The 11,275-nt window shown below is 42.3% G+C and overlaps 1 protein-coding gene and 1 non-coding gene across 4 annotated transcripts in view; one reads left to right on the top strand and one right to left on the bottom strand.

Annotated features, from left to right (window-relative positions):
- Positions 1-11,275, top strand: part of HEY2 (hes related family bHLH transcription factor with YRPW motif 2) — a 19,795-nt gene that overhangs the window by 5,973 nt on the left and 2,547 nt on the right. The window contains exons 1-5 of one of the 3 annotated variants that reach the window (XM_025209007.1): positions 1-115; positions 1,513-1,743; positions 2,242-2,320; positions 2,473-2,556; positions 5,629-5,710. In XM_025209007.1, the coding sequence (XP_025064792.1) occupies positions 2,297-2,320; positions 2,473-2,556; positions 5,629-5,710 (190 nt within the window). In that variant the 5' untranslated portion in view covers positions 1-115; positions 1,513-1,743; positions 2,242-2,296. The remainder of the gene's footprint in view (positions 116-1,512; positions 1,744-2,241; positions 2,321-2,472; positions 2,557-5,628; positions 5,711-11,275) is intronic. The other 2 variants (XM_006027719.3, XM_006027720.3) reach the window with 2 other exon arrangements.
- Positions 4,623-4,724, bottom strand: LOC112550949. The gene has a single exon (XR_003095037.1). It is a non-coding gene; the product is annotated as a U6 spliceosomal RNA (small nuclear RNA).

Below are 11,275 nucleotides of genomic sequence, written 5' to 3' on the forward strand. Positions count from 1 at the left end.
CTCCGCGCAGCGCCCCGCTCCCGGCCGCCGCCATGAAGCGCCCGTGCGAGGACACGACCTCCGACAGCGACATGGATGAGACCATCGACGTGGGCAGCGAGAACAACTACTCCGGGTGAGCGGGGTCGGCCGCCCTGGGGACCCGCAGCCGAGGCGGGCTGGAGCTGCCCGGCCAGCCGGGTGCTGCTGGCAGGCGGGGGGTGGTCCTGGCTGCAGCGTTGAAGCCCCCCCTCCTCCTTGGACGCCCGGCTCAGCTCCTGGGATACCTGAGAGCAGCTGTCAGCTCGTTTGGAGGGGGGTCTGTGTGTGTGCGTGTGGCATGTGTGTGCAGGGTTTGTGCAGGGTGTGCATGTGGGGCACGTGTGCATTTGGAGCCTGTGTACGTGTGGCAGGGTATGCAGGATGTGCATGTGGGGCATGTGTGTGCACAGCAGGGGTGGGGTGTGGGGCGCACGTATCTGTGTGTGCTGCAGGGAGAAGGGCTGTGTCCAGCAGAGCAAATAAGCCAGGAGGTGCTTTCATAGTCATGGGATTGGAAGGGACCTCAGAGGTCATCTTGTCCAACCCCCTGCCTGAGGCAGGATCATCCCTAGCCAAACCCTCCCATACAACTATAATCTAACCACTACGTAAGACTGTCTATGCACCCTTTGCACTGGTGGCATAAGGACAAACACTTCCCATGTCAGCCCACCTGGAAGGGGAAGGTTCAACTGGGCTCTTACCTAGTGCATTACAGTCAACTGAGCCAGGAGGCTAAGTCTAGTTGGGTTGCACTTGAGAGGTGCAGTGGTGTCGGGCTTGTAATCTAGTGATCTAAGGCAGCGTTTCTCAACTCATGGGTCGCGACCCAAAAGTGAGTGGCAAGAATGTATGAAAGGGTCATGAACAAACTTTAAAAATGGATTAATAAACTTCAAAAATGGGTTCTCCTTGAAAAGAGAAAAATGTGGGAAATTGTGACTTTTCCCTTGCAGGCTGGTAGAGGTCCAGCCTGCAAGGGGCTGCTTGGGGTCCCCCGGAACCTACACACCCATCCCCTGCCCCACACACTGGGGGAGTGGGGCCTGGGGATGGGGGGCAGCAGGTCGAGAGTGAGGGGCACTGGGTCAGGACTGGCCATCGATATTTACAAATGGGTCCTGGTACAAAATATGTTAAGAACCACTGATCTAAGGGGGTTACGAACTAGGGGCGGTCGAGGATAAGGATCTCTTTCAGAAGAATGTATTTTCCTCAAAGCTGAATGGATGGATTGGTGAAAAGTTTATGTTCTCTATCCATCAGATGTGAATCCAGAGTATCTCCACTTTAAAATTTGACTAGTAATCTGTTGCTCAGGCAGGTCGGTTTTATAATTTAATTGAATTTTGAGTCTCTTAAAGTTTGACATCTGAGCAGTACCAGCAAGACTCCAAACTGAGCCCAGATCCTACACATTTAAAAAAAGCATCATGTGTAAAGCAGGCTATTAAAATGAATGAGATTTATATTAATTTGCAATCATTTCAGCTAATCCTAACAGCGGATACATACTGACAAGTGGTCAGCCAGAACAGCCTGAAATAAATCAGCACCAATAGGAAACGGCTTTTGGAAAGTAAGATATGATCCCTGCAGCTGAGCAATCGCTGCAAGCACTCTCTCTTCATTTGTAAGCTGCGGATGAAGTTTCCCAGGGTTTTCTGAGACAGGGCTGAATTTGAAGGTTTGCAGAGACCTGCTGCATTTGAACGTTGGCAGGTATTGCCAATTCTAAGAAGGGTTATTAGCTTTGGGGTCTATTTCTAGTTACGTGATCTCTGGGTTACTACTGTGTTTGGCATCAACATTCGAACCTAGGCAGACAGAGACTGCAAAACTAAAGTCCCTTTACTCACAAGTGTTCAAGTGTCTGAACGGATTGTATTTTCTTTATCAAATTCCATTAGAATGCATATTTTCTATACACAAGCATGTATGTTGCGAAAGCCAGTTCAATCATGCTACTGCAGGGAAGTGTCTTTGGGAGGGATACTTTCACCAAAGTGCTCTGCCAGCTAATATAAAAGTGGGGGGGTGCTGAAAAGTGAAACCTCTGAAAGAAGAAACGCTAACCTTGTAACACAAAAGCACATCTTCCAAACCCATTAAAGCAGAGCTGAAATAGCTGTGAATTTTTCAAATGAAATGACTGGCCACATCTAGGTGGGAGCAATGTCATGTAATGCGACACCTGACATACTTTTATTGTTTTCATAGGCAAAGTAGTAGTTCTTTGATTCGATCAAATTCCCCAACAACAACATCTCAGATCATGGCCAGAAAGAAAAGAAGAGGGGTATGTGTTTTGGTTTTTTTAATTTTATTATTATTATTTTAGGTCTTTTTTTCTTTTTCTTTTTACATTCCTTGTCTACATAAAAAAATTCATGTGTTGATTTTGTCCATCATTTTTACACACTTTATTTTTGTTTTGTGTTTTGGGGATAGATTATAGAGAAAAGGCGCCGTGATCGTATAAATAACAGTTTATCTGAGTTGAGGCGGCTTGTGCCAACTGCTTTTGAAAAACAAGTAAGCGTGCTCTTTTTTTAATATACTGTATCTCATCTGGCAATGCTGGTTCTCTTGTAAAGCTTGTTAAAATCATATTGTATGTGTCCTGATCTGGCAGAAAGTACATTTCAGTAAAATGCTTTGTTGTGGCAAAACTATTAAAACCATAATCCATCATAAAGCTGAAAAGCATTTCCATTCTTTGGTTTGTTTTCCCCTTAAGGGTAACAGTGTTCATGTTGCCTCTGTTCTTTCGATGAATTCCAGTAGTGGTTTTGTTTAAAAATGTGCTTTACTCCATTTACTTTTTTTTTTTTTTTTTTTTTTTTAATGTCAATTACTCCTCTGTCTAAATCCCTTAAGGGGCGGGGAGGGGGACAAGGGTTTCTTAGGGTGATCTCTTTTATTGGACCAACGATATAGTTGGACCAGCGGTAGACAAGCTTCCAAATGCAAGACATTCTTCCAACTTCCCCTTCTCTTTCTCTCTCAATAACTTTACAATTTAAAAAAATCATAATTGCAGGAATATTCCAATTAGGCCGGTTTTCTAATAAGTAAACAAATTGTCTAGATTACTCCATTTTTAGAGATCCATTTAGTAGCAGTACATTAGCTCATATTTTACAGGCCTGATCCTTTCCCTGATGAAGTCAATGGGATTTTCAAAGGCTTTTAATAGGCGAGTCTTCAGTGGAAAGATTCCCCTTCATTTTAATGGGCTTTGGGTCAAGTCTGCTCTTTGCTTGTGGATTCAATAGAGAAAGACAACCTGTTCTATAAAAATGCTTCTGTCATAATCAATAATTTCATCCAATATCACTGAATTTCCAAATATATTTAGTAAAACAAATGCCATTTCACATCAGTATAAAAACCAAAACTGAGATGTGGCAAAGTAATGGCTGTTTTAAATCAGTGTGTTTTTAAACCAAAAGGAATGATTGACATTAAAACAAACAAAGATCTCTGTAATTTAAAAAAATAGAAAGGTAATATAAGCTTGATTTTGGAAAGTGCTGAGTGCTTTCAGCTCCCAGTGGTTTCTATAGGTGGTTTAAATGTTCTGCAGCTCATTGTACAGGCCTTATCATGTTTCTGAACCGAGGAACAAGTAACAGGAAAGCAATTTTAAATAATTTGAGCAGAAAGCAAAATACCACTTGTGCCACCTGCAAATATGCTTTTAAGCATTTATAGGATGGTGTTATTTCATAGGCTTTGGCAACATAGCACAACCAAGGTATTTTCAGCTAGACAAAACAGGGGCAATAGACAACAGTTGTTTGTCCCATTTTATTGTTTACTTCTTAAAAACCACAAACATTATAAAACAAGTCCTACAAAGCCCTTGGAAATTACCCAGCAACATGCAGTTTTTAGCTATTAGTCACTCTCACTGAGACGGCTTGTACTGTGTCTATGGAAAAGATTAGGACTGAGAAAAGTACAGAGCGTAATTCCATATAAAATGTAAAATTCTAACCAAAAAAATCACAAGTACGCCAAATTTGGTACATTGAGATGTCAGGCATTTCAGTTTAGTAAAAAAAAAAAAGCCAAAAAATCAATAGCGGAAAAAGTAGTGTGCGCAGGGATTTAAAAACGTTTGTGGTTTGCCAGGCCCCAAATAATTGGTTCTTAGTAATCTTTTTGATGTGGAAGTTGCTGGAACAGCTGTATCTGTAAAATGATAGAATTCTTAGTTTAACAAAATCAAAAGCTCCGTTCTCGGCAAATTCTGTTGTGGCAACTTGAAGATCATGAAATTTAGCTGCAGAGAAGTATATCATTCTAATCTCATTTCTACTGGTGCGCCCTTAGGAAAGCTGGTCTTCAAGCCTATTATAGTCAGTGAGTTTACATGGATGTAACTTAGAGCAGCCTTTGGCTCACTGGGCCAAATCCTCACGTGGTATAAGTTATTATACCTTTATTGTAACTGTACTAATCTATGCCGGCTGATGATTTAGCCCAACTTGATAGTACTTGAAAATCAAGGTCAGGGGAATACCAAAATAACTGCTTTGTAATGAAATCCTGATTGACATTAGAATATTTATAAATTAATATATAAACAGTTTTTTTATATGGAACACTTAACAAATTTGCGTGTCATCCTCATGCAGGGGCTATGTTAATCTGTATCGTTCCAATTTTAGTATATGAGCTGCCAAAGTGAGCACAATCTATAAACAGTAAAATACCTTAGTCATTTAAGATGTGACATTTATATTTTTATAACATTTACAAGGCTATAAACCAACCTTGACAATGCTTTAGCTTCTCGCTGACAGCAACATCATGCTTTCTCTATTCACAATGATTGTCTCCTGGTCCTGCAAACCAGCCTTCTTACAAGGTCAAAATAACTGTGGGACATGTGCATGTATATACAGAAGTAACGGTCTGTCACCATAGGATGAGAAGGGAATGTTCATCAGCCAAATGAAGCATGAAAAATGCATTGGGCCATTTTTTAAATTTCTGAACATTCATCAAATTAAAGACGGTATGTGTTCACAGCGACACCTACTGGTAAAAGCAGAAAACAGTGCTGCGACGGATCATCCAGCATTAATAGCAGACTCTTTGCTATTAGCTGTTTTCCATTCTTTTGGGAGGGAAAATCTCTGAAAATCAGCCTTCTTAGTCCATAGCACCGAGATGCAGTATCTGCACTGACCTCAGTCCAGAATTGCATTGGATTGTCAAGCCAGTCATCTAGCTGACCATACATGGAGGTGATTGGAATTTTGAGCTGGACCTTTCTATTGTCTGTTCATCTTCAATGATAATCCCTTCATTTAAATAAAGGGACTATGGTCCCTGATATTATGCTAATCCTATCTGCTATTACTATTTATTTTACTATTTATTTTCTACTACGTTAGACGCATCTGAATTGCTAGACAGGATACAGAATTTGTCTTTAGTCTGGGATGCAGATGCTCAGGGAAAGAATTAAGCTGAGAATGTCTTAATGATGGGGGAAATTGAAACCATAAGGTTGAACTCAGTGGAAAGTATACTAAATTAAAGCTTACAGCACTTGTAAGCCTTTATTTATTTGAGCCTCTTATCTCAAAGGGATCTGCAAAATTAGAAAAAGCGGAAATACTGCAAATGACAGTGGATCATTTGAAGATGCTCCAGGCAACAGGAGGCAAAGGTAAGGAGCTGACTGTCTGTCTTTTAATATTTGGGGAAATCTTTGCAAATAGTCCTTTGACGAGCTGTGATAGGCAGCTCCAGATTAAAGGAGTGGAAATCAATGCTAATGGCAGGATTGAACTCGTGGGAAAGAACTACTGGGACAAAAGAAGCACTTGACCCTGGGCTTGTGTTTGCTTTCATAACACTGTGGGAGTAAAGGCTTCATTCACAGGCAGCCCAGTCAGAGATTTGTTTGGGGTTTCCAAAGAGCACTGAAATGTGCACAGGGAGACAAAACAAATACACAAACATCCAAACATAAACAGGAGGTTTGTGGCAACAATTGTGTCGCACAAAACCAATGTTAAAACTCATTATACAGCAGCTTATACCAAAGGAAGTGGAACCAGAAAAACTTTCATTATTGTTTATATATTTTCTTTGTTCTGGAACAGACCATTTGAAATGCAAGGTTAGGCTGTCTCATTCACCAGACCAAAATCTAATCTTGCATACCTACACCACTGGGGATCAGATGATAGATACTGGTAGAAGGCTAGCCATGCATATCTGCACTCACATTTTTATGCAAGCAGTTGTGCTTATGTCAGGGTGTTGGGCTGTTCCTCCTCAGCCGGTACTGCAAGGACACAAGGGCTGGACTAAATGACCTAGTGGGGGGTCGTTCCCAGCTGTAGCGAGTCCAAGCTACCAGCATACCTCACTTGTGTGAGCTGACATTTGCAAGGCTGACAGCCAAATGACTTCAATCGCCCATGAGGTGTGGGTGGTTTGGTAGAGCCATGACTTATGGAGTGTACTGTTGGTCCAGAAGTTGTTAGATTTTTTTTTCTTGAAGTCAGACTGTTACAGACTTACCCTGGTGCTCTGAACATTGGATACCTCTTCAGTTCAAGCTGTTGTCTTGCAAGCTGCTTGATTTTTTTTTTTTCACTAGGCCCCCATTTTATAAATGTTAACAAATGCAAGCAGGAGAAAAAGTCTTTAAGGTTTGTACCCTTCTGTTGTCTAAATCATGGGAGGTGATTGATTTCTTCCCCCTCTCCCCCCCAAAAGTGCCTTGTTAGTAGGAAATATTTGCTTGAAATTCACTTAGGAGTTAATAAACCTTTTTTTAGTCATAGGAGATTTAACAAAAAATTCAACCCCAAACTATTGCAGTTTGTACTTTAATAACAACAGACCCATCTTTTGTTTGACCAACAAATATTCAGACAGCCTGATCAATTGAATCTCAAAATATTGAGATCTTATAGCAGATATAAGGTATAAGTAAGCAAATAATAAGCAGGTATAAGTAAGCAAATTCTGTGCTGTATGCGTGGTGCACAGGGCAGCAGCTGCAGCTGGGCTGCTGGCAGTGGCAGCAGCAGCCAGGCTAGCAGCGTGGCGACTGCTATTTTTGTGTCTCCCTCCTAAATTGGTGTCTGTGGCTGGTGCCCTTAGCTACACTACTGGTTTATAATACTACATATGTGAAAACGATATATTTAAAAGACCTTTTATCTCGGTGACACAGTTAAATACAGAAAAGTTAGGAAGCGACAGAATTTACTTGTCTTTGCAACTTTAATTCCTCCCCCTGATGCATGTGCTTTAGGACATGGTGTTTAACTGCACAATCGTGTGCTGTTTTTCCACATGTAGGACCTTCCTGAGTCAGAACACAGAATCTAAGGTGCTTGAAAATCTAGCAGTTCCTCATTATTTCTCTTTAATCATTTTTGTATGTGCCCCTTGCCATAGTTATCACATGCCTACTGAAGTACATGCGTAATATAGAATTTTTCATTTTCTAGACCAGGGCTTGGAAAATTGCAGCCTGTGGGGAAAATCCAGCCTGCAGAGTTTGTAGATCTGGCCCACAGAGCCAGAAGACTTTGCCTCTGCTAGTGTCCATGCTGGGGCTGAGCGGTGAGGACCTGCGCTGCGGCCCAGCAGCTAGAATCTGAGTTTACATTGCCACTGCTTCCCCCTGCCTCTTGCTCCCTGGGTTCAATATGGGCACAGCTTCCAGCCAGTAGGGAACTGAGCCAGGGCTGGGCAGCTTTCAGCTATGCCCTTGCTGCACCCAGGAGTGGGGCTGGGGGAGAAGTGGCAACAGAGTGAATACAGCCTCTAGGTGCTAACCCCAGCACAGTTTCCCACTGGCCCAGGCACAGGCAAACCCCTCTCCCCCTTGTAGCTGCCTCGCTGCTGAAACCACGCAGCTGATGCTCATCCCTATGCTACTGACTGCTTCACAAATGCTGCTGGCACGATCTATCTGTGCATCTCCCACAGAAGATAGCATTCTCCCCATTTTTTTCAGATTGGAAAATGAAGGGACGTACCTAAGGCCACACAGCAAGAACTAGTAGTCAGCATCTCCTGACTTCAAAACCTGTGCTCATACTTCCAGACCATACAAACTTGTCCCTGGAGGAGTCAGCTCATAACTACAGTTATGAGCACTCTGCACTTTTTGCAAATCTGGCTCCCACTGCCTCAAGCTTGGCCACTTGGAAAACTGCACCTACCCTGGTTTCAATGCAATTTATTCATTATTGTATAGAAAGATTCCAATTCAAGCAAGGACAGATCTTGGTTTTCCTGTGTAACATCCCTTCTCTTTTTGCATTGCCTTGCCCTTATTATGCTTACACCTTTTAACTTCTAGAGTAAATGAAGTAAGAAGCCCACCACAGTCCCATTTACTATGTAATCCAGACTTCTTCTAGGAGTACCATCCATTCTTCTCACAGAATGAGGCAGGGGTCCTATGGAGAAAAACAATATGTGATCATCTAATTAAAATCAGTGTGCACAATATGCATTAAGCAAAGTAAGACATTATGCACATGTATATAGAATATGCACAAAGAAGCTGAATTAAGTTTGCAAAGCATCATTAATTCTGGTGTTAATTAATTTTGAGTGCTTGAGTTTGCAGCCTAAATAACAAGGTTTAAAATGTGGATTTCTTAGCATTTTTTAAACAGTAAAAATAATTGTTATGTACAACTGGAAGAATAATGTGGGAGCTGTTAATTTCAGTGGTTGAACCCTGGTACCTCGATCTCTGTAGCAAAATAGGCCATCATTTGAGTTATGGTGCTAACAGCGTTACCTAGCAGCAGCAGAAACCTGTTCTACAGGGGAGAAAATGGGTCACAAGCTATGTGTTGGGTCTGGGGAATGATTAGTGAGAGCCTGGATAAATCTCCTCCTCTTTCCTCCCATGAAGTGGCCACTTCTGCTCCATGTAGTGGTCCCAAAGTCAGTGCGGGATATGGAACAATTGGCCCTGTGCTTAATTCATGACTGGAGACATTTGGAGAAGCCCAACCTGCTGGCACTGTCTCGCTTCCCTTCCTCATCTCTCTCCAGCTGTTTTGAGAGCCAGCCTACCTTCATCTTGAGCCTCTGCTGCAGTGTGAGCAGCTTTGCCGCTGGCACTGCCTTGGGAGTAGGATTGGCAGAGTCTTAGATAAGAACCCCCCAGGTTCAAGTATTATTTTGGCCCAGTGCCAGCATTTGTGCTATCAGGCCAGGCAAGATAAGGAAAATGGCAAATGTTTAACATGGTATAATTCACCTGAAATGTAGTGTAATTGGGCATATGTCTTGGCTGCAGAATTAACCAAGGTGGTTGGCACCTATCTCTGAACTCCTGAGCTAGCCTATTACCGTTCTGTAAAGCTTCCACTTATAGGTGCTGCACTCCCATCTGTATTGCTAGCATTGCTGAGTGCACATCGCCTGCTTCAGTCAGCAAAGCTAGCTACTCTTATTCTTTTTGAGTGAAACACGAGACGAATAATAGGCAGGGAAGGCATTAAAAGGCTATCAGCACTCAAGTGAGTTACTTATGTTGTAGCGAGCACACAAGCTAAGTGTCCGGCAGAGCTGGCCAAAAGCTGGAATTTCCATTCCATGGACATTTTTTAAATTTGTGGGGGAGGAGGGTGTGTTTAAAACCCCTTTCCATTTCAGAATTAAACTAAATATTTCCACATTCCCTACAGAAGGGGAATTTTAAAAAAAGTTTGAAACATTTTATTCCAACTTTTTTCTGAATAAAATTGAGTTTGGGAGCCCCAGTTCTAAGGCTGTCTTCTCCTCGATGGCTTCCAGAGCTTTGGGGCTCTTAGTTCTTCATCAGCCCATCAGACTGACAAGGACCCAGAAATCTAGAAGCTCTGGGAAAGACGGGAACCTGAGACCTTGGGAACCAAGGGTACCTAGGCTTCCTGCTGTGGCACCAGTAACCTAGACCCGAAGAACCCCAGTTACAACTAGATTTCCTAGTATCCCGGCTCTGGGACACAGAAGAGGAAGCACTGAATATTCTAATTTGAGTCTGCTGGGGAGCTGGAGCTGAGTCCTGTTCCCAGGCTCTAGGCTCTGTTAGAGCCTGGAAGTCCTGGGGACCTCTGGTACTCTGGCCGTCCTCATGATGAGCTGGTGGGAAACGAGGAAGAAATCCTGCCAGTTCTCTGCAGATTTGTGTTTGTTTCATCAGAAAATTCCTGACCAGGTCTGGTTGCCAGCCCTAATGTAAACTTCTGTTGGGTTTTAGCTTACAGCACTCTAAACCAACTAGCCCAAACTGAGAGCAACAACACGTTGTTCAGGTGGGAGGGTGTTGTGTGGATGGGAGGGAGATTAAAGTCAACATCAGAATAAGACCTCCAGTTAATTATTTTGAAGCGAGTTTATGTCAGAGATGCATCCTTATCCTAAGGGTTGCCTCCCTGATGAATTTCAAAAGCCTGCTGCAAACAATGAAGGTGTCAGAGCTTCTCAGAAAAGGTTTAAAGAATCTTTTAAAACAGAAAGTATTGGGCAACTTGACTGTAAGATGATACGCAGATGCATGCACTTAAATACTCTGACTGAACTGAAACACACAGTGAAAAACTACCACACTTTGAACTTGAAGTGGGATACCATGTACATGGCATTATTCACCCTTGATGGCTACTTTCAGTATGAAAAGCCTCAGCCTAGAAGTTGGATTTTATTATAAAACCTTTCGGACAGAAAATATTTTTCCTCTGTGTTTTAGAAAGTGTCTTCCCTGTTTGGGGAACTTAATGAGATATACCATTTTAAAATCATCTTTGTCCCAAATGTGTGAGCAATTCATATACCACTTGCTGAAGTGCTTCATGGAATATATAGCCATAGTTTCTGCACCACTTGTCCAGATTTAGTGATGGTATTACGTAAAGCATGTTGTTTTTCATAGAAACTATGTATCATGCAGAAGTAATGACAAGATGTTTTAAGTTTGCTACTAAATAACACAGCATGTCATAAAGCCTTTATGAATTTACTAAACAGATGATATTCCAGCAGTCTCCAGATCTTAGGAACTATGTTATTAACAGCAATATAGGGGGAAAGGGCAGGACACAACATAAAAGCCCTTTAATCTTCAACTCATTCGTGTGCGTGTATGTGTGTGTGCACATGCACACAGTGATACATGCACTTAATGCGTGCACATGTGTGTGCGTGTCTGCACGCGCGTGCACACACACACACACACACACACACACACACACACACACAC

The sequence above is a fragment of the Alligator sinensis genome, unplaced genomic scaffold (assembly GCF_000455745.1).
Source record: "Alligator sinensis unplaced genomic scaffold, ASM45574v1 scaffold257_1, whole genome shotgun sequence".
Lineage (NCBI taxonomy): Eukaryota > Metazoa > Chordata > Crocodylia > Alligatoridae > Alligator > Alligator sinensis.